Source organism: Cupressus sempervirens, chromosome 5, assembly GCF_028749045.1.
Source record: "Cupressus sempervirens isolate cs-2001-9-10 chromosome 5, ASM2874904v1, whole genome shotgun sequence".
Lineage (NCBI taxonomy): Eukaryota > Viridiplantae > Streptophyta > Pinopsida > Cupressales > Cupressaceae > Cupressus > Cupressus sempervirens.
In genome coordinates, this window is record NC_143122.1 from 313,937,762 (window position 1) to 313,959,704 (window position 21,943).

At 34.8% G+C, this 21,943-nt stretch overlaps 1 protein-coding gene across 3 annotated transcripts in view; it reads right to left on the minus strand.

Moving 5' to 3' along the window:
• EMB1030 (Alanyl-tRNA synthetase, class IIc) overlaps positions 1-21,943 on the minus strand; it is a 154,771-nt gene that overhangs the window by 28,108 nt on the left and 104,720 nt on the right. For all 3 annotated transcript variants that reach the window (XM_089830001.1, XM_089829998.1, XM_089830000.1), the window contains exons 8-10: positions 13,669-13,779; positions 12,477-13,403; positions 11,664-11,936 (exon numbers count right to left, since the gene is read on the minus strand). In XM_089830001.1, coding sequence (XP_089686127.1) covers positions 11,664-11,936; positions 12,477-13,403; positions 13,669-13,779 — 1,311 coding nt within the window. The remainder of the gene's footprint in view (positions 1-11,663; positions 11,937-12,476; positions 13,404-13,668; positions 13,780-21,943) is intronic.

Sequence of the window (21,943 nt, forward strand, 5' to 3'; positions counted from 1 at the left end):
AAATGGACTTTTGGTGTTCTTACCCAGAGTGCATCCTTTGCATATGCTTCAATGATCTTTATTCAGTTTAGGTAAACCAGTAACCATCTTTTCCATAGTTGTTAAAGTTTTTAAATTTAGATATCCTAACCTTTTGTGCCATATTTTTTTTATGTTAGCAACTTCATGAATTAAGGCTTGAACAGGGCGACTAGGTTCTGAATTTAATTCATACAAGTGCCCTTTTCTTTGACCAATCAATTTTGCTTTCTTAAATGAGGAGTTCTTAGCCCAGGTTATTACTTTACCGTCCATGAATGCAACATAATGTCCATCATCTTCAAGTGTTGTAACCGAGATTAGATTCCTTTTTATTCCTTGTACATAGAGTACTCCTTTGAGAAGAAGAGAATTATACAACTTTAGTTTCAAGGTGCAATTTCCAATTCCTTTGATGAAATGTGCTAAATTATCACCGATGGTGCCTTTGCCATTAACCTTTTCTGATATAGAGTCTAGTGCTTCTTTGTATCATGTAATATGTCGAGATGATCCACTATCAATCACCCATGCCTTACTTGAGACTTCATTTGATAGTGCCAAATATAATACACGATTCTCAGGATGATAGCTATCTTCTTCCCTAGTAATGTTTGTACAGTTCACTTGTTGTTTAGAATTCTCAGGACAATTAGATTTGTAGTGTCCAAACTTTTCGCATCTGAAGCATTTTATTTTGGATAGACCTTTCTTAGGTTTGTCATTCTTTTGATTACCCTTTTTCTTCTTGAATTGCTTCCTCTTGCTTTTATACGAATGTGTATTAAGAACATGAAGTTCTTCATCTTCAGCTTTCAATTTTCCCCCTTTCTTAAGTTTTCTAGATTCTTCCTGAAGACAATGTCCCTTAAGTCTATTGAAGTCAGGTAGATTATCTCCAGCACTTACTCCTTGTGCAAATGTTTCCCATGAATCTGGTAATCCATCTATAGTCATCAGTGTTAGTTCTATGTCATTAATGATGGTTTCTATACTAGTAAGTTCATCTCTTAGATTGACAACTCTTAGGAAGTAAGAATTCATCAATTCTCCCTTCTTTACTTGTATATGATTTAGTTGCCTTTTTAGTGGGAGAACTCTAGTTGCATTGTTAACCTCATATGCATTTAGTAATGCATTCATCATATCAAAAGTTGTTTGATGTTTCGTTAGCATGGGTACAATATCATTTTTCACTCCATCTAATATGATCTGAATGGCTTTCCTGTTTCCTTTACCCCAGATAGTTTTATGAGGTTCAACAATAGGTTGTCTGGATGCTGACTCAACAAATTGTTTTACGTCATTTTCTTCAAGAATCACCATGATTCTAAATTTCCAAGCATCAAAGTGATCTTTCCCATCAAACCTATCCTCGGGTTTGATTGTGTATGCCATTGAAGATAAGAGAATGATGCTAGATATATTTCAAGTCTGATTATTTAATTTGCAGAGCCTAGGTTTGACTACTAGAGCTCTGATACCATGTAAAGTTTCTGCAAATTCTAATGATCAGATCTGTGGTAATACCTTTACTATGCTTGTTGTTCTGATCTTCTTTTATCTTTGATCTTGAAATTGGATAACAATATTGATTGTCCTTTCTGAAATATATTTATTATGGCAAGTATCGATTTGTGGTAGAGTTGTTTATAGGAGCAGACTTGGTGTTCAATTGTGTGTCCTTTAACTACAACTTCATCCCCCTTATATACCAAAACCGAAGGGCATGTCCCTTAAAGGGACATGACCCTATCTAGGTCGGCCCAAAACACCTTCTCATTATCGGTGCCTAGGAAGAAGTTAATGTTAACTAACATAACTAATCTAGTTAATGTTAAAGCTAACAAACAGTCATTTACCAAGGATCGCTGATTATGCCTAATAAAGGTGCAAGCTATTAATAACCAATAAAATGGTACTCCATAAGAAGAAGAGGATTGTGCGATCTGCACATTTAGAATAGTATGAGGATCCAAGTTACAGTTTTAACATTTAGCACATGGGGGAAAATCTTTTTAAACCTATTTTTTTCTTGGAAACCCTAAAACAGCCCTAAAAGAGGCCATTTGACCACTAATTCTTGCATTTAGTTTCCAGCTCCTCTATTTTCTCATTTGCTCTCCATTTTGGCATTTTTGAAGGCAAGGTGATTATTTTCAAAGAGGATTGTTCGTAGAGCAAGAGATAGCTTCCACAAACAAGTATTAAGCAACTAAGATAAGCACTTAAACCCATTCTTGAGTTCTTTGATAATTATTTTTGAAATTTGGACGAGTTTTTTCAAGTTTGTGAAGAATATTTTGAAGTTCTAAAAAAAAATTTAAATTAAAAAAGAAGTAAAACAAGAAGTTTAGCCATCTATTTGAGTAGTTTTCTATCATTTTTTTGCACTTACATGCTTGATGTTCATAGTTTTTTTTAAATTTAAATTTATTTATTTTCTTATTATAGGCATATCAAGAATCCGCGTGCATCTGGCTAGCTGGGAATGGCTTCCAGCCACATCCAAGAGATTCCACTGGCACCCGCAAGCAGAAAAGCGCTTTAAAATGTTTTCTGGTCTTTTTTTTTTCACTTAAAGCACCCACTTAGCAAATGGGGAGAAAGCTTTTTAAACCTATTTTTTCCTTGGAAACCCTAAAAGAGGCCATTCAACCACTATTTGTTGCATTTTGTTTGCAACTCCTCTCTTTTTTCATTTGCTCTCCATTTTAGCATTTTCAAGGCAAGGTGATTATTTTAGAAGAGGATTGTTCATAGAGCAAGAGATAACTTCCACAAATGAGTTTAAAGAAACTAAGGTAAGCATTTAATCCCATTCTTGTGTTCTTTGATAATTTGTTTTGAGATCTAGATGAATCTTTTCAAGTTTGTGAAGAATTTTTCCAAGTTTTTAATTTATTTTTGAAAAAATGAAGTAAAGCAAGAAGCTTAGCTATCTATTTTAGTAGTTTTCTATAATTTTTCTGCACTTATATGCTTGATGTTCATAGTTTTTTTTTAAATTTAAATTTATTTAATTTCTTATTATAGGCATATCAAGCAATTATATTGTATTGTGGCAAAATGGTCGCCACTAGCAGTCAAAGTTCAGGGGACCAAGGAGCTGTTAGTTTTAGAATTGATATAGCAATTCCTTTATGGAGAGTCGAGACATACCACAAGAATGTCACAAGTTTCCATAGATAGCTGTTATATTTGGAATTGTAATTATTGTCAAAGTAACAAAGGAAAACCATTCAATAGCTCTTATTCTTGGGTCAAACTTCATTTTATGGGCCTTTCTGGTAAAGGATTTTCAACGTGCAAAGGCACAGATGGGAAGGGGTTGTCTAATGCATAAATAGATTCATTTGCAAAAGAACAAGAAGATGCTGATAAATTAGTAAAAATATCAAAACAAAATTCTTATCAACCTTCATCCTAAAAAGAAACCAATGCAATTATCCAAGGGGCCAATTGTATCCTCCGAACTCTCATTCTTGCAAGTACATATACCCGAAGTGGAAGAGGAAGAAGTAGAAACTATTGCCTGTAAAAGAGATCCATTGGACACCGTATTTAAAATGGAGGCAAGAGAGCTTGTTGATCAAGCCATTACATGACATCTTTATGCCAACGGTCTTGCTTTCAATCTAGTAAGATCACCATATTGGAAAGAAATGGTGTCAACCATAAATAAAGCACCAGCTGATCACACAAGTCCCAGATATGAAAAGGTGTGTACTACTTTATTGACAAAAGAGAGCCTTTGGTTAGATCGAACTATTCAACCAACTAGAAAGTCATGGAAAACGTCAGGTGTTTCTATTGTTTCAGATGGATGGAAGGATAAGAGAAACCGACCATTGATTTATGTGATTGTAGTGTCACGCAAAGGGGTAATATTTTTAAGGCAATTGATTGTGAAGGGGAAGTGAAGGATTCACAATTCATTTCCATTGACACCATAGAGATGGTGGGTAGTGAAAATGTAGTTCAAGTGATTACAGAGAATGCTAAGAATTGCAAGGGTGCAAGTGCTTTGGTTGAGGACCAGTTTGACCATATTTTTTGCACACCATGCACTATACACTCCCTAAACTTGGTCATGCAACATATTGGCACCCAAATAGACTAGGTGAAGCAAATATACCATGAGGGATAGGAGATACAAATGTTTGTGATAAAGCACCACATGTCACAATCCATATTCAAATCATTCTCCAATTTGGGTTTGCTAAAGGTAAATTCAAATAAATTTGTAATTAGCAAATACTAAATTTCTTTTATTTATTTGATCATATTATTTGAATATATTTTATTTTATGTTCAATATGTTTTGACATTTTGTTATGATTAACATACTTAGGTGGTTGAAACCTAGTTTGTATCTCATACTATTGTTATGAGACAACTTGTAAAGGTGCAAGAGGTATTAAGGCAAATGGTTATTCCAAGCCAGTTGTGTATACAAAAGGCTTCAAATTCAAATAGGGCACAAAAGGTCAGCGCATTGATCTTGGATGACAGTTGGTGGGCTCATGTGCAATTTGTATTAGATTTCACAAAGCCTATCATGACTATGCTCCGCTTTGCTGATTCAAATCAGCCTTGTTTGGGGGATGTATATGATGGCATGGACACAATGGTTGAGAAGGTAAAACCTTCAGTACAAGCACATGAGGATGACCCCACAAAATGTGAAGCTTTATGCAATCAACTTGAATCAATCATTTATCATTGTTGGGAAAAGATGACTACATCATTGCACCTCCTTGCATATGCCTTATCTCCAAGGTACTATAGCGAGGAAGTACTTGTTATGTCTGATAAAGTAGCACCATATGCAGGTGAAGAAGTTGCTAGTGGGTGCTACAAAGCTTTTGCAAGACTCTTCCTAGATGATGACATTCACAAAAAAGTTAGGACAAAATTGGATTATTTGCTTCGGAAACAAGACTTAGTCCTCTTGCAATAAAGGACCAATGTGACAATGGGAGCTATCACATGGTGGTACCTCTATGGTCAACTTTTCAAGCGAATTATGATAACTTTAAGAAACCCCCCTTTGGAAAAAAGTATTAAATTTTGGCAAATCAAACATTAGTTTAGGGGAAAAGAATTAATTTCTATTGGCGAATTTATTTTTTTGAGTAGGAAAAAAATTAATTTTATTGGTGATTTCTTTTCAATTCTATGAAAATTCTATAAAATCCTGGCGAATATTTTATTATTGATGAAAATCGTGGGTAGTACATGTACCTAAAAATTGTAATTTTGTTATTATTATATGGATCCTAATTAATTATCAAATTTGAAGGTTAAATTTAGCTGGCATTTATCATTACAGTTTCCCTCCAAATTATTGAATGGTGGTTTTGAGGCAGTACCTCTATTGTTTATAATTGTTTGATGATCCTAAATCAATGGCCTAAATACTATTTTGGGCCAAACTTTTAAAGAGATAGCAAGTTTTAAAGAAAGTCCCAAAAATAAAGACATGTGTCCCCAATCAAATCAATTTTGGGCCAAAGTGAGAAATGATAAAAAGTTTCATGATAAGTTTCTAGAATAGAAACACATGTCAAATCTATGTACTTAAACTGTAACCCAACTTAAATTTATACCAAATATTGACAAAAATGACCATTGATTAAGACACACATTGGAAATTGTAGGCAAAAATATTTTATTTGCCACATGGAAAATAGATTACATTGGCGAAGTCATCACTAATATGCAAATACTTTTGTTTTATTATAGGCGATTAGCCTAAGCATGGGACTCGATTTTCATAAAGTGCAGGCGACATGGTCACCCCAAAAGTACCAAAAAAAAGCCAAATTTGGGGTCCCTGATGAGTGAGATTAGCCAATTGGCAAATATTAGAGCATCTACAACCTCTTGCAATCAAAATCTTCTCCCAAGTAAGTTTCACTTTTTTTTACCACATCTATTCTGCAATTCTTTAATTTGGCTTTCATTTTTATGTTTTAGCTTAATAATTAATTTTGTAATTGTGAACATTGTCTAGGTTGCAAGTTCTTCTATTACCGAAAGGAATTGGAGTACATACTCCTTTATTCACTCAGTAAAGTGTAACCAGTTGGGCTTTAAAAAAGCTGAAGACTTGATTTTCATTCATACCAACTTGCATATTTTATCAAGTAAGGAGGATCACTACAAGGAAGGGGCAGCCACGCTTTGGGATGTAGAACTTGAGTGTGCAAACTTGGATTGAACGATTCAAGATCTTTACCACAATCATGGACGATGATGTTGATAACATGATGACACATGGTCTATCTAGCATAACTAGAACCGTTTTTGGTTCAAATGATCTTGAACTTCCAGCAGTTGGAAGAGATGGAGATGATGATGAGCTTTTTGCAAATCCATATGATTCAGATTCAGATTCAGATTCAGATTGATAAACATTAATTGATGAAATATATGTTGATTTAGTAGTTGTGATGATTTAACTTGTGAACATAGATGTATATGATATTCATATCAGTGACATGGTTTATATTTTATTATCTTATTGAGTATTTGAATATGTATTCATGAAATTACAAGCTATCAAGTGTTTTATTTTGTATATTTCTTTCATTCTTTGCATATACATAGTAGAATTGTATATATATAGACACATATATTTTTGAAACACACACACACACACACATATATATACACGCATCTGCACCCCCCAAAACAAATCATGCATCCGCACACCCCCTTCCCGCATCCGCTTCTGGATCTGCATCAGAATCGGTAACTTAGGATTTATATACAAATAAAGGTGCGCATTCATAGTTATCAATTTCTAATTGCATTTCCAAAACATCATTATATATATTTACAAAATAAAATAGATTCAGAGTTTTTGCACTTAGGTTTTGAATTGGTTTTACATTTCAAATATTATTGAAAAAGCCAAAAAAAAAATTGTCAAAACACAAAAAAATCCAAAATTATCAAAAGAAAAAACACAAAAACATCAATTCTTCAACATAGTTGGTGAAAGAGCTAGCAAGGCTCTTTACAGATGCCTGATTAGTGGTCTCATTGCTGGCCCCATTCTCTGAGGTTACAATAGAATTTAGATTAAGGGAATGGTAAATTCACACACTAGGATAAGGAGTCGTCAATTCTACAAAAACATGCCCTCCTTCAAAAGAATTAGAATTCGTCAATTCAGTTTTGTCTAAGCAGGAGGGTGTGAACTTCCGCTGATCAGACACAACTAAAGGAGGCAATTTGGACTCTAATGATCACCAAGGGGAAGGATGACAAAATCCTCTGAAGGGCTATCATTCTTAGTACTCTCAATAGAGTTACCTTACTCCTCAACAACTTCCACCTCATAATTCAAGGTTTGAATCCTGCTAGAATCAGCTATCAATCCTTGTGTTCTGAGAATCATAAACCTATTAGTCAAACTAAATTCTAACAAGAGTTACCTAGGAGTGTGAGGAACGGTAGCCCCTTGAGGGGTCCTATGCTTTTTCCCTTTGGTTTCAACTTTCCAAATCTTGAATAATGCTTTTCAATAGCGAAGGAGAATTTAAGGGAGTAATTCCTTTAGAGTCCTTTCTAGAACTGGAGTACTAACTTTTTAAGATATCAATGTTTATCTTGTAAATTATAACTTCATTATTCTTAATGGCAGGGATGTCTTCAATTTGGCTAGTGGGAAGCAAGGAAATAGAAACGAGGGGTTTAATCTCAGTCACTAAATGGCTTGGCAAACCAAGAGGGGAAGGAATACGATGGGCTGGAGGGCTTGGAGAAAGGATGGGAGATATTTCCACACCTAAAAGCTCAGTCTCAATATCCATAGGGATTGCGGTGGCAAATTCCTAGAGTTTTTCCCAATGCTTTTCACAATAATAGGGTATTTTTTGTGGATATGACCTTTATAACATAGAATCAAGTGTTCAAAGTTAGAGTTCGTAGACCTGGACTTAGCAAGGCCGACTCCACTTGTGACTCGAAAATGACTCAGCAAAATGAAAAAACCCTTGAAATTATATAGTTTTAAAATTATGAAATTATATATCATATTCCATGACCCGGGCCAAGTTATAAAAACTCAGCAAAGCCTACTCAGCTTGGTGACTCGGACTACCCACATGATTTGCAAAGAGCCATGGAACTCTAGTTCAAACCACCTAGAAATTCAACTTGCAAGAGAAAACAGAATCTTCTGTAATATCCCTTAATAGAACTTTAAGGATTTTTCAACTTAATTCCTTAGCTCAATCCTCTCCCATTCTTCCGTTAAAAAGCATTACAAATTTCATAAAAATAGCATTGGCATTCGATCAAATGCTTGGATGACATCAATATTCAGTATTAGTTACTTGTCTTTACCCGTAACATTGACCAACACTTGGCTTACTACCTGGAACCTTTGTTCTTTGGTTTGGCCTTGGGAATGAATGCTTGTTTCCTTAACATTGAGCTCTTAATGTTTCCGATCATATGCATATTTCACATTATTTCCTTGCTGCTATAGATCGGCTGATATAATGATATTCAGATTCTAGTTTACATAATAGTAATCATAAGCGATACTGGTATCTTCTAGCTGTTCAATATTGCTCCTAGCTAACTCTACCACTCACATACAAATCAATGTTCTATTCCAATAGTGATGTACAGATATAAAGTCTGATATAGAAGATTGGGAATTGAGTGTAATATTCTGTGCACTTTTGTGTTTGTTTATGCTTTTTTCATTTTAATTGCTTCAGCTGTAGGGATAGATTACTAACCCCCACTTCCTCCAAGCCAAATCTGGAAATCATGAATCTTCTATATATCAAATGCATCATGTCCAACTTGCCAGTTTTCTGGAATATGATCGAGTCTGTGCAACACCTTCAATAGCACCGTAAAGGAGTATTTCCACACCCATGTTTTAATAGATATCTCTGTCTCACGTGATTTGTGGCAAACACTAGACTTGAAGGAATATATATTCTTTCATTGCAATCATTTGCGGATAATAAAAACTATGCCGTTTGAATCTGTCCTTCGTATTTGTATCCTTAAGCTGTCTGGATCCTTTGCCAACGCATATCTTCTCCAGCCCAACTTCTCCAGTTTATGGTTTTATCCTCTTTAATTATTTTCAACATATTTATGCAGATCTATACTTCCATCTGTTAGAGTAAGAAGCATAATTTTTGAATGTCGTCCAGTCCTCTATATCTTCAGCACGAAAATTCATATATTAATTTAAATTTTATATCTCCTTTATACCGTGGGCTTCTACTCTCTATTCCTTTGTCCATCTGTAAATATCGTTCTCTCTGTTCCCAAAATCTCTGTCCTAATTTTATATAATTTGCAGATTATCTTGTCTATCTCTAGTGTTCCTTATTCTTCTTTGACCGATGTGGTTGTCTGTATCTTAACTAGCCATCTGCAATCTCTCAACGATTATGGAGGACTTATGAATCACGCAGGTGTGCTAGTACATAATCCCTATCCTCTCGCAATGAGATAGCAATCCTCCGTTCGGTCTCCTATTTCTGTCCGTATGTACTCTGAGGTATCGAGTTCATATTTGCACCTATTTAAATGTGTGCTATCTGTATAGTTAATCTTTTTCCCTTCCTTCCTCGATGGCCTTGCAAATATGTATCCATCCAAAAGGTACGAGTTGTGACTATTTGTTAACATGGATGTTATTTATTATTATTTGGTTCATATAACTATTAAGATAACTATTAGCTAAACTAGAGATAGCTAGTTTAATCGTATTTATTTAGTTTTCTCTTGTTATTATAATATATTTATTATAATTACTTTGTTCATATATGTATTCATATATTATCAATTTACTATTATTATCTATAAATAATATATTATCATACTAAAAATATTTCATTTGTTTATTTCAGTTCATAAAAATGATTTAATATATTTAAATTATATTGTAATACATTATTTATTCATATATATATATATATATACAAAAAAATTTAAATAGTTATCTTATATATATTATGATATCATATTCATAATAGATTTCATATTTATCATTATTTATTTAATTTATTTATAATGTTATATTATATTCTCTTTCTTATTATATTATATTTAATCTAATAATAAATTATATTGTAATTTATTATTAAATCGATTTACTCAAAATAGGGGACATGACATCCTCCAAGTTAATCTCAACAACTTCTAGAAGGTTAACACCAAGCTTAATAAAAATAAGCACCCTAGCGTCCATGTGAGGCAAGGTAACCCAAGGGTTGTCCATCAAACTATACCAATTGAAGCCAACACTTCGGGTATAAGAGCCCAAAGATAGGAAATGCCTATTTTACAATAATCCATCTAGGGCAAGGAAAAGCAATTTCATCGTTGATGGTTTCTAGTGTCCGTCTTAAATCCATAAACACACAATTACCAACATTCCAATACTGCTTATTCAAAACAATTTATTGCATGTTCAGATCTCTGAAGAAAATTATAAACAATCTTTTTTGCACTAGTCTAGAAAAGAAATTTGATTCCCTAGTTTATTAAGCCAATATTTTTTTAACCAATCATCAAGAAATTTCCTTATTGGGACCTTGTTACTGTCCATAGCCCCAAGAAATATGGCTGTATTATGAAGTAAATTTTTAAATTGTTAAGCACATTGACCATTTTAGAATGAGGGGCAAGGGGTTTGTGGAAAGGGGCTTACCTTCTCCTCCCTCCTTTCTTACATCATCCACCGCAACTCTGGAAACCCTCGCCATAAACGGAGCAGTATTCAGCACTACACGTTTCTCCAACATAGCATCCTTGAAAGATTTAGCCTCATTTTTTCCATTTTCATTTTTTACCACCTCATTAGGCAACTTGCCACCCATCAATGGCAAGGTATGCAGATCTTAAAGAGACGTCAAATGAACAAACAACCACAGAAAAAGAAAAACCAGCAAAAAGAAATGATGCCACAATACACTTACAAAGAGAAAATGAAGGAAGCAAGGAAAAAATCTCAAGGTAGAAACGAAGGCCACTTAAGTGGTACAAATACTACACCTCCATGGCTCCTCTAGGCCCAGGGAGACAGGTCTGCACTCATTTACAACACCTTTCTCCCTCAATGTTAGAGCCCTCATAACCATATGTGAGCATTTAGAAATTAATTGATTTCTTCCAGTCAAGAATTAAGAAACAGCATGCAGTTAACTCATAAGAAAAGCACAGCATATAAGTGGCATGACTACAAGTTTACAGTGGCATTTTTTTTCAATTGAAGGATTTACAGTGTGTGAAGGAAGCAGATGAGATTAAAAAGGTTGTAAATTCATCGAAGTTCTTGTAATTTGTGTTGTTTAATTAGCCATAAAGAATGGAATGTTGCTGCTAGTTTACAAATTACTGTTCGTTTGGTAATTTGACACCCAGGCTTCCTATGATGACCATTTTTTGTTAGTCAAAATATGACACTCATAATTGAGGTTGATATTAGCTCCTTCGTCCCTAGGTTCAGGAAGAATGACTTGAAGGAGTTTGGCAGCTATTCAATATACTCTTTTGGTAATATAAACACATTTTCTAAAACCGGAATTCCCTTTTAAAAGAAGGTTTTACTGAAATGCTAATTATATAGCTTGAGCAAAGAGAAGAAAAAGAACCTCATCTCCATATTTTTCACCGAACATTGCAATGGCCCCTGCCTCTTTTGCATCACTGAGTGCCATGATTTGTGATTGTAAAGGTACAGCATTACCAATCCAAGTATTCACTAGTGACTCTACTTTGCTTAGTTCATGCTCTGACATTGGCCTGTGCAAATTAAAGTCAAATCTAAGACGATCAAAAGCAACCAAGGAACCTGCTTGTGATGTTTCATTCCCAACAACTTTCTTAAGGGCAGACTGCAACAAATGTGTTGCTGTATGATGAACCTGCACAAACAAAACATGAATAAGCTATGAACCCATTTTTTAAGAAAGGAGTTATTTTGGCATTTTATCCTTCATTACCAAGAACCCGTGCATTTTGAAAACAATTCACATAAACCCGTGTTCATTGAGAACAGGAACATGATACTGTTCAAGGTTTCGGAGCAACATAAATAAGATCTTTATGCTAAGAATTTAAGAGAAATAAAATAAAGAACATTGGGAGCCAAACAGATATCATCAATTAAGCTGCCAGTCTCTTCTACTCAGCCTTGCCAGGGCAATACTTCTCAATACTGAAATTTTTTGTGAATGACTTTATAATAAACTGATGAAATGAAAGGTAAATTAAGCTTATTTTTCTTTTGAAGAAGCAGTACACACACCATACAAAAAGAATCCAGTGCATCTTATTTTTCCTTTGAAGAAGCAGTATGCACAACATTAAAAAATGCAATCCAACAAAAATGCAAAGTAACTTAAATTAGAGGAAGGAATAAAGTAATAATCAAGTCCCAGTTTGTACAAACAATAATGTCCCACCTTTGCTCGTTGCCTTAATATGGCATCTACTGCAGCATCCACTTCAGTACCAACACTTATTTTCCCCTCTTTAACCAAGCCTCTATGGATAAAAAGGCTTCCTCCTGACTTTTGCACATCATTAATCTCAATGATACTTTGGCTAATATTTTCCCCACTTCCTTGCAAAGCGAGGAATCCATGGTCTCCAATTTGACCACCTGATTCAGCATAAAATGGTGTCTTGTCCAAAATAATTTCCACTTCATCTCCCTTTGAAGCTTCTGCTACTGCAATTCCATGCACAAGCAAGCCCACAATTAATGCAGTACATTGAAGGGTATCATATCCTAAAAACTTAGTCTCAGAAACTCTATTTGTAAGCTCTGAAATAGCACTCCCAATGGAAAGCTTAACAACATTGTGTGCAGCTTGAGACTGCCTCCTCTGAATGTCCATTTCAGCTTCGAACCCCTGCAAATCTACACTAACACCTTTCTCTTCAGCAACTTCACTTGTAATCTCTATGGGAAAACCATAAGTGTCATAGAGGACAAACACATCCTTTCCGGATAAACATGGCCTGTGATTAACTTTTCCCTCTGCATTCTTTAAAGCTTCAGATAGCAATTGGTCAAGCAATTTTTCTCCTCTTTCCAATGTTTGAACAAACCTTAGCTCTTCTCTTCGCAACTCCTCAACTATGCGATCTGAACTTGCCTTTACATCTGGATCTATATTTTTGCTCATGTCAATTACTGTTCTTGCGACAATTGGTAAGAAAGCCCCTTCAACATCACCTCTACCATCCCCTTTGATTCCAAGCAGACGGCCGGTACGAACAACTCTTCTTATCAGCCTCCGAACTACATAACCTCTACCTATGTTTGATGGAGTCACACCATCAGAAATGAGATAAACAATGGCACGCATGTGATCTCCAATGACCTGCAAAAAAAGCAGCCATCTTCTGATCTGTATTGTCTTCTAAAATATTGAACAAACAGTTGTGTGTGTTGTACTCAACCAATATCATAAATACTTGCAAAGCTTAAATCAAGGTACTTCTAAATCATAAGACAATGCAATTATGTGAGGAAATCCACATGGAAATATTTAAATATCCATTAAAACACGCTCAGAATTCATGCTAATTTCTAGAAAACATTATTGTTTATAGGCAATGAAACTTCAGTACATAGGTACTCTGTACCTTCAAATGTGTTTGTATACGATTATCAGCGCCAACATATTTCACCCCTGCCAATTCTGCTGCATGCTCTATGATGGGGTAGATTAAGTCCGTTTCATAGTTATTTGGAACCTGTAAAATTTCCCTTCAAAATTAAAAGTCAACAAACAAGCAAGAGATCTTCAACTGATGTCCATATCCAAACATATATTTCAGATGATCACTGGCCATTTCATCATTATACTCAATCCAGGCAATGCCTTAGTTTCAAGGACTGAACTTTAAGATACAACTGATATATTTTCAATGCTCACACATTAACAATGTCTTTTTCTTTATATATATATATATATATATATATATATATATATATATATATATATATATATATATATATATATATATATGTCTAGAAAGTCTTCTAAGACAAAATTAGTTAATTTTCTTCAAAATTCAAAAGCTAGATTACCTTTTTTTGCCGAATTACATATATTCCTGATATTGAATACAAAGCAATGATTTTCAATGTTCATCTTAATCACAAAATAATGCTTCTACAGTCTTTCACAATTCCATACTGGTAAAACTTCTATTGGAAAAGAAATGAAGCATCCATGATAATGGTGGTGGGGTTTTGGTAATCACAGAGGAGAATGTGATTTTGGAAATTGTTTTAATGTCAAAAATCTCATTAGCTGAATAATTATCAAGATAGCTAATGGACAGAACTTGTTATTAACCTGCAAGATGAGTAAACAGCTTTACATTTTGATTTTAAATTACATATCATTTATTATGTCATGAGTTTAATAACATCTCAAATTCATTCATTATTCTAGCTTCGATGTTTCAAATGTACTTTTTTCAATCATACATTATTTCCATGATTTTTGTTTCAGGTTTTGAACTTTTAGTCTACTTTTCTCGCCATGATATATATATATATATAGAACTTCAGGTCTACCAGTCAAAGTAGAGTGAATCTAATAGTAATCTTACTAGTGGCTTTTCAGGTTCACTGATGCAGGAGCATCTTGCATGGGAAAATTATTGAAAAAAAAAAAAAAAAATTGGAAAAAAAAAATTTTGTGGAGGAGAGAGAAAGTGACGAAAATTAGAGGAGAAATAATAAAAAAATAAAAAAAGGGAAAAAGGAGAAAAGAAAGGAAAAGAGGATTTCTATTTTCGAGGTGCATAGGTGGCATAAAAGAAAAAATAAAAAAATAAATGGTTGTCATTTCATTTATCAAGGTGTGTGGGTAGAATTCTAGAAAGTTATGAATATTGTAGAAGGTTGTGGAAGTTGTAGAAGGTTGTGGAGGAATTCTAGAAGCTTGTGGATAAGTCATGCATGGGCTGGTAAGTGCCTATTTAAGCAAGGCATATGAGCATTTCTAATCAAGCTCAAGGAGTAGCTTGAGGAGTAGAAGCTCAAGGAGAAGCTTGAGAAAAAGGTGAAAGCTCGAGAAGGAGAAGCTCGAGAAGGTGAGAAAGTTGGAAAGTGTGAAAGAGAAGGAGGAAGTGAAGAGTGAGTTTTCCTGAGTCTGTGGACAGAGCACCAAATGTGAGGCAGTTTACAGCAGGATTGTGATGGAGTTGTGAGTGTGTAGACAGAGTGCCGAATGTGAGGCAGTTTACACTTGGATCTTGGATAAGGTTGGAGAAGAGTTAGTGACTGCGGTTTAGAAACAAGGAGGTTGCTTGGTGGCTTGCGAGCACAAGTTGAGATCTTTGAGGTTTCTACCAGAGTGTGGATCTGGACTAGCTTGGGTTTGGATTGGATCTTGAGAGATCTTGCCAAAAATGTTATTGTAATTGCTATTGGATTGTCAAGTATAATAAAATTGTCTTCATATTGTTGCATTCTTGGTTGTGAGTTGGTATGGGTGGTGTGGCCCTTCGTTAGTGGTATCAGAGTGTACCATCATTAAGTGGTATGAGAGCCGTACCTTCATTATTCACATTATTGCAGTATTAATTTTTCCAGATTTATTGTTGATGCATTCTCTTAGTACATAAGCCTCCAAGAAATGAATGGATATCATATACAAAGATGTTGCTCTTAAGTAAAATTCCCTCTCTGAGTTCAGTATTCCATGTTGTTAAGTATTCACTTATTTTGGTATTGCTCACCTATCTTCTGTGATTAGATTTAGGTGGTTAGTTAACTAAACTTTTTCCCTTTTCCAAGTTAACAGTTCTTTGAGCAGACTTAATTTTTCAAACATGGTGTTGAGGTGTGCCCTCACAGATCTAAAATCATTGTTTGTCTTCAAGATGCCTAATGCAGTTGCATATCATAAGGGTTACTCTCAAGTTCTAATAAATTTGTTTATTGATAGTTGTTACTGTCCACAGTCTTATGGTCATATTTTCCCTACACAATGAGTGTACATATGTTGTTGATTATATTCCTCCCAGATATAGTAAATGATTTATTTTTCTAGTGCTATTGATGTTTGGTAAGAAATTTCTACCATTCGGATAGCAATTTTAATAATGATTGATATTTGACATTGATCTAGTTAATATCCTTATATGTTGCTGAGGTTCAGAATTATCCCAGACTGTTAAGTAGTCTAGTATTTTTACAGGGAGCATAGAATCCTAACATAAATTGGAAATGAGCTTTGACTAAATTTGTTTCTGGTAATCATATCTAGAGCAAGTTCAACAAAAAGGTTTCGTATACAGGCATCTTCGTTCATATGCTCTTGATATTCCCAGAAAGGTTGAAAGAGATTTAATGCACATCTTGAGACATGAGTAGATTGCTTGAGAATTGAAGTAAGAAAGACTTAAAGTAAGTTCTATTCACAGTTCATTGGAAATAAGTAACAGAATAAAGGCAACTTATCCTACACCCACTTCTGGTAATACCTCTTCCAGATTAATCCCAGTAGAAGGACATATACCACATTAAAAGTTTTCTCTCCCCTCACAGCTCTCCCGGATAGAATCCAGGTGTGTCAATGTTTTTATGCACATTTTTCTGACTTTACCCATAGAATTTATACGTCTTAAAGTTCCTCACTTCTTTCTGGTAATTTTTATTCTTTGCAATTTGCACGATCTTCCCTTTAGACTTTGCACAATCTTCGATTTGGTTTGGTTATTTCACAGACTTGGGGGATTTGCGGACTCTATTGATGGCAGATATCATTATTTCTACTTGGCCTATTGTTCCTCAGCTTTGATAGTGGCCTCTGACCACACTGGTCATGCTAGATGTTGGTATGCTCAAGTCTCCAATCTCCTCAGCTCCCATGGTTATCGATATTGACTGCCTTCCTCTCTTTTAGTACACCCTAGATGCACCCGCTCAGCTCCTCCCCCCATGGGAGAAGCTGAATGAGATTACGAGGATGGACATCTAAAAGAGGTTTATTCACGTGACTTGGGATGACCTATCGAGGGACCTCTGTCCTCGTATGGCCTTTTATGTGGAGTACTATATTGACATTTAGGATGGCATCATCGTTAGACCTTACTACTCTTCCCGGCGATGGTCCCATGCCTTACATATCCAATTAGGCTCTATTAGAGTTGGCTCTCACCAACTCCATATCCAAACAGATCACGAAACCAGCAGAAATTAGCGGATTTGACAGTGTTGTGACATGGGTGTGACTGAGACACAGATCCATTTTCAATTCTATTACGAGATTCGCAGGAGGTTTCATTGCTTATTCAGAGAGTGGAAGTCTCTCTCCTCCTTCAGGTACAATGACCAGCAGTGCCTTGCACTCTATCTCCAGGAGGCCTTCTGTCTTTGGGATCTAACTCTTTGCGAGCCATCCCCCTTTGGGTCTGCTGCCATTCACTAGCTTATCACTTCCTTCTTCACTCCAATTACCTCTCCTAGAGGAACCAAGTGGATTGGGGGCCCTTCTACTGTTACTCACACTAGATTTGTGAGGCCATGCAGAGATCTTATGCACATACACCATCAGCGTTAGCGTTCCCCCTCTCTCCTGTGACGGGCTCAAACTTCTCCTCACACAAATAGTCATCCTTCGGTTCTAGGCTACTTTTTAATGACTATGGACTTCCAGTTGTTTCGCAGTCTCGTAGTCTCTCTTTTGTAGTGTTGTTTCTCTTTGTTTTCTTCTTGCTTTGCTTGTTTAGTTTTTTCTCGGACACCGTTTGGTGGTCATGCTTCCTCCTGGCCTTTGTTTGTATCCTCAGTTTCTTAGGCTCGTTTGTGGTCTCTTGTTGGACATTAATAGTTTATCTTATCTTAAAATCTTGAAATTTAAAGGAGTTACAGATCAATTTGGTATTATAGTAGTTTAATCATTATGAAATTATTGAATTTTTACATATGTAACAATAACTACAGAAGGAAATATGTTTCTCAGGAATATTGCAGCAAAATATGATAAACATATTTCGAAATATTCAGGAACTCATTGGAAAAAATATCGAGAACAAAACATGCAAACAAAAATTCACAAAAAAATTTGATTTTTTATGTATTTAAAGCCAAGCTCTGCATAAAATCAAGGGACTGAAGATAAAGAAGACTAAAGACATTATGTGAAATATGGATGTTTTCATATTAATTTTGAAATTTCTGATAACAAGTGCACGCTGCTGTCACCAAACCTCCCCTTACAGTTACTTACAATTATGTGAAATATGGTAGATTCTTTTTTAATGACTTCTTCCTTGAGAGAATGGCATCTTGGAACTACTAAACTTTTCTCTCTTTCCTGCATTTTTATCAAAACGTCTTTTTATTTTTCATCTAATACTGCATCCAATCCTTCCCCATTTTTTCAAACGTAATGGAAGCACTGTATCTATTATACCATCTGTTCAATCATAACCTTTTTATCGAAATTTCTACTTTCTTACAGACTGATATTTTCTTTACATTATTTGTTAGATCTTCTCATATTAGTAGTCTATTGATCTTCTTCAATTCAAAGGTCTTTCTAACTAATGTCCATATTCACCTTTTGCTTCATTTATTTTCCAACTGATAGATGCAAAGTTGCCAAAATTGTGACCATGAGAAAACTTGTTGGTGTGTAAATTGGGAAGCAATGGACGTTTAGTAACAGTAACTACAGAAGGAAATATGTTTCTCAGGAATATTGCAGAAAAATATACAGGAACTCATTGGAAAAAATATCAAGAACAAAACATGCAAACAAAAATTCACAAAAAAAAAAAAGATTTTTTATGTATTTAAAGCCAAGCTCTGCATAAAATCAAGGGACTGAAGATAAAGAAGACTAAAGACATTATGTGAAATATGGATGTTTCCATATTAATTTTGAAATTTCTGATACAAGTGCACGCTGCTGTCACCAAACCTCCCCTTACTTACAATTGCTCCGAGCCCCGGCTGAATCAAAATTGCATGCCCAAGATCTCCCACTAGTAAATGATTGGAGAATCCTCTACGAGCACCATCAAAATTCTATTTTACCCAAAAGAATGGAGGTGGCCTCCAACATATTCTGGCAGATTCTTTTTTAATGACTTCTTCCTTGAGGGAATGGCATCTTGGAACTACTAAACTTTTCTCTCTTTCCTGCATTTTTATCAAAATGTCTTTTTATTTTTTATCTAATACTGCATCCAATCGTTCCCCATTTTTTCAAATGTAATTGAAGCACTGTATCTATTATACCATCTGTTCAATCATAACCTTTTTATCGAAATTTCTCCTTTCTTACAGACTGATTTTTTCTTTACAATATTCGTTAGATCTTCTCATATTAGTAGTCTATTGCTCTTCTCCAATTCAAAGGTTTTTCCAACTAAAGTCCATATTCACCTTTTGCTTCATTTATTTTCCAACTGATAGATGCAAAGTAACCAAAATTGTGACTATGAGAAAACTTTTGGTGTGCAAATTGGGAAGCAATGGACATTTAGTAACTGGGAATTAGACAATAATTTAAGATTCTTGTAAATGAAACAGTGTCTTTAGATGTGTGGATACATTTTGGGCTTTTAGCAAAGTATTTGGGTAAAATCACAAAAAGTTTACAAAAAATGCGCCCATTTCTAGTACATACAACTTCAAACAAAAGAAAAGATCACAAATAATAGGCAAGTTGAGGTGTATCACTGCTTTTTGAAAAACAGTTTGGATGTCTTTGTGCTTCTGCTAGGCTTCTTATCCTTGCTCTTATGTCCATTGCATGTTTGATTCAACAATTTGTCAAGTCCAAAGTTCCAGCCACAATTAAGCAAAAATTTAGCTGAAATGTGATTTTTTTTAAAGGTTTTGGTGCTATACTTGGTGTGGGATAGCAGCTGACATAATCTCTGGCAACTTCAACAAAAGAAGAAAAATCTGAGTCTCACTTTGATATCTTTAAATTCAATGATCCCATGGACAAGGAAATTCTTAAGTTTCTCTAGATAGTCTTGTGGAACATGAATTTCTCACTTTTGGTACAATTTTCAAGAGTTATGTATCTAAATATTATCAGTGACAATTTAATAAAGGAAATCCATACTGTATACTACTCCTAGCAAAATGTTTCCCATAAATGTCTAACACATGCTGAAAAAAGCACTTGGGAAACCCTTAAAACCACTCAGTTTTGTTGCAGGAAAAATTTAAAGCAAAATTGAAATGAGCAAAAAATTGGATGATATTGGGATAGTTTGGTCAATGAAATGGAATCTTTGTCAAAATTGTAGTCAGCATGATTTTCAAAATATTATGAGTTTCAAATGAAAAATCAGTCTAGCATCCAATATCCAAAATATTGCAACATTATTGTTATATTTGCTTCTATGAAAATAGAAAGAGCACAAAAAGGGCCAAACGAAGCAATTGAATGCATAGGTGACCACACTGTAGAACCACATTAAATCCATCTGAAAATTCAAAATCCATTTGAAGTAGAAATAAAGACTTAAAATGGACAAATTAATGTTGAAATGCTAGAGCCAATGGATAAACGTTAAAATGATCAGAAGTTTTAGTGGACATAAGTAGATTTGGCACAAAGAAAGAATTTCCTTTGCACAAATCAAGATGGAAAGGTGTTCTCTTCTATGGTAGCACTGTAAATAAATTGTGAAAAAAGAAAGAAGCCCATAGTAAGTAGTTCAGATGGATTCAAAGAATTAATTTGTAGGAATTTTTATCCTACTGGGCATAAAAACAGATCACACAAAAAAAGGGGTGAAGTGTACAAAACTACATTACAAAACTTAGAAGGCAAGCCATACTGAATGGCATGAACTTGGATGACAAGGACATGTTGACGAAGTGTCTTGGAGGAGGCTCCATTCCCCAATCCAAAGGAGGGTGGTTATCACTGATTCCAAAGACCTCGACAAAGCATGTGTCCAAGTTTTCCTTATAGAGGAGAGGAGGTATGGTCAGTCTTCAAACTAAAAAGAAAGAGTTACAAGGGTAACTGGAAAGTAAAGAAAGCTAATGCAGTCATGCAAAAGGAAAAAGAGGAAAACAAATTGTACACATCGCAATATTGATGTAAATATTCATGCCAACTATTCAAAATTTCATCTTGAGCTATATCCTAAAAATAAGCATAAGGAAAAAAAAAAGACTCAAAAAGGTAAAGAGGATGATAGAATGGGAATTTCAACCATCACTGACTCGAAACTTAAAGGCTAACATGAGAGACATCTTTTGAAAAGTGTTCCATGAGCTAGAAGAGTTGCTACCAAAAAAGAAGGTAGAGGATGAGATCCAACAACTACCTAAATAACATTTACCGACCATTAGATTGCATTGGCAATCCTTTCAGAAAACAATGAAAGCTAGACACTACTTTACAATATGCTTGAACAAGGGATTATATACCCTAGCACTCCACCTTGTGGTTCATCTATTGTGATGATAGAAAAGAAAAATGGTTCTTGGAGGTTGTGTATTTACTATTGACCATCAAGCACTAAAATTGTTGTCGGCAAATATGTGAATTGCCACTAGGAATAATAAACTATTAGTTAGTTAGTGGTATGTACCGAAGGGTGTCTCGTTACGACGCAACGGTTGAGTCGTGCCCCTTCGAGTCCTATATGTACACTCTGTTTGGAGATATGAGGCATTAATCATATACTGTGGTACGTCTTTGCTGTCTTGTATTGTCAATGATGTAACCAAAGCGTTGATTCATCTTGTTCCTAAGCATCTTGGTCTTATGTTTTACATTTAATTATGTTTATCGTACACGATGAACATTTGGCATTATTGCCAGGGATCAAACCTAGGTCACCCGCATGACAAGCAAGAATATCACCACTATACTACAACGAAGTATCCTATCACTGTTTCTTTTAGTGCCCCAGA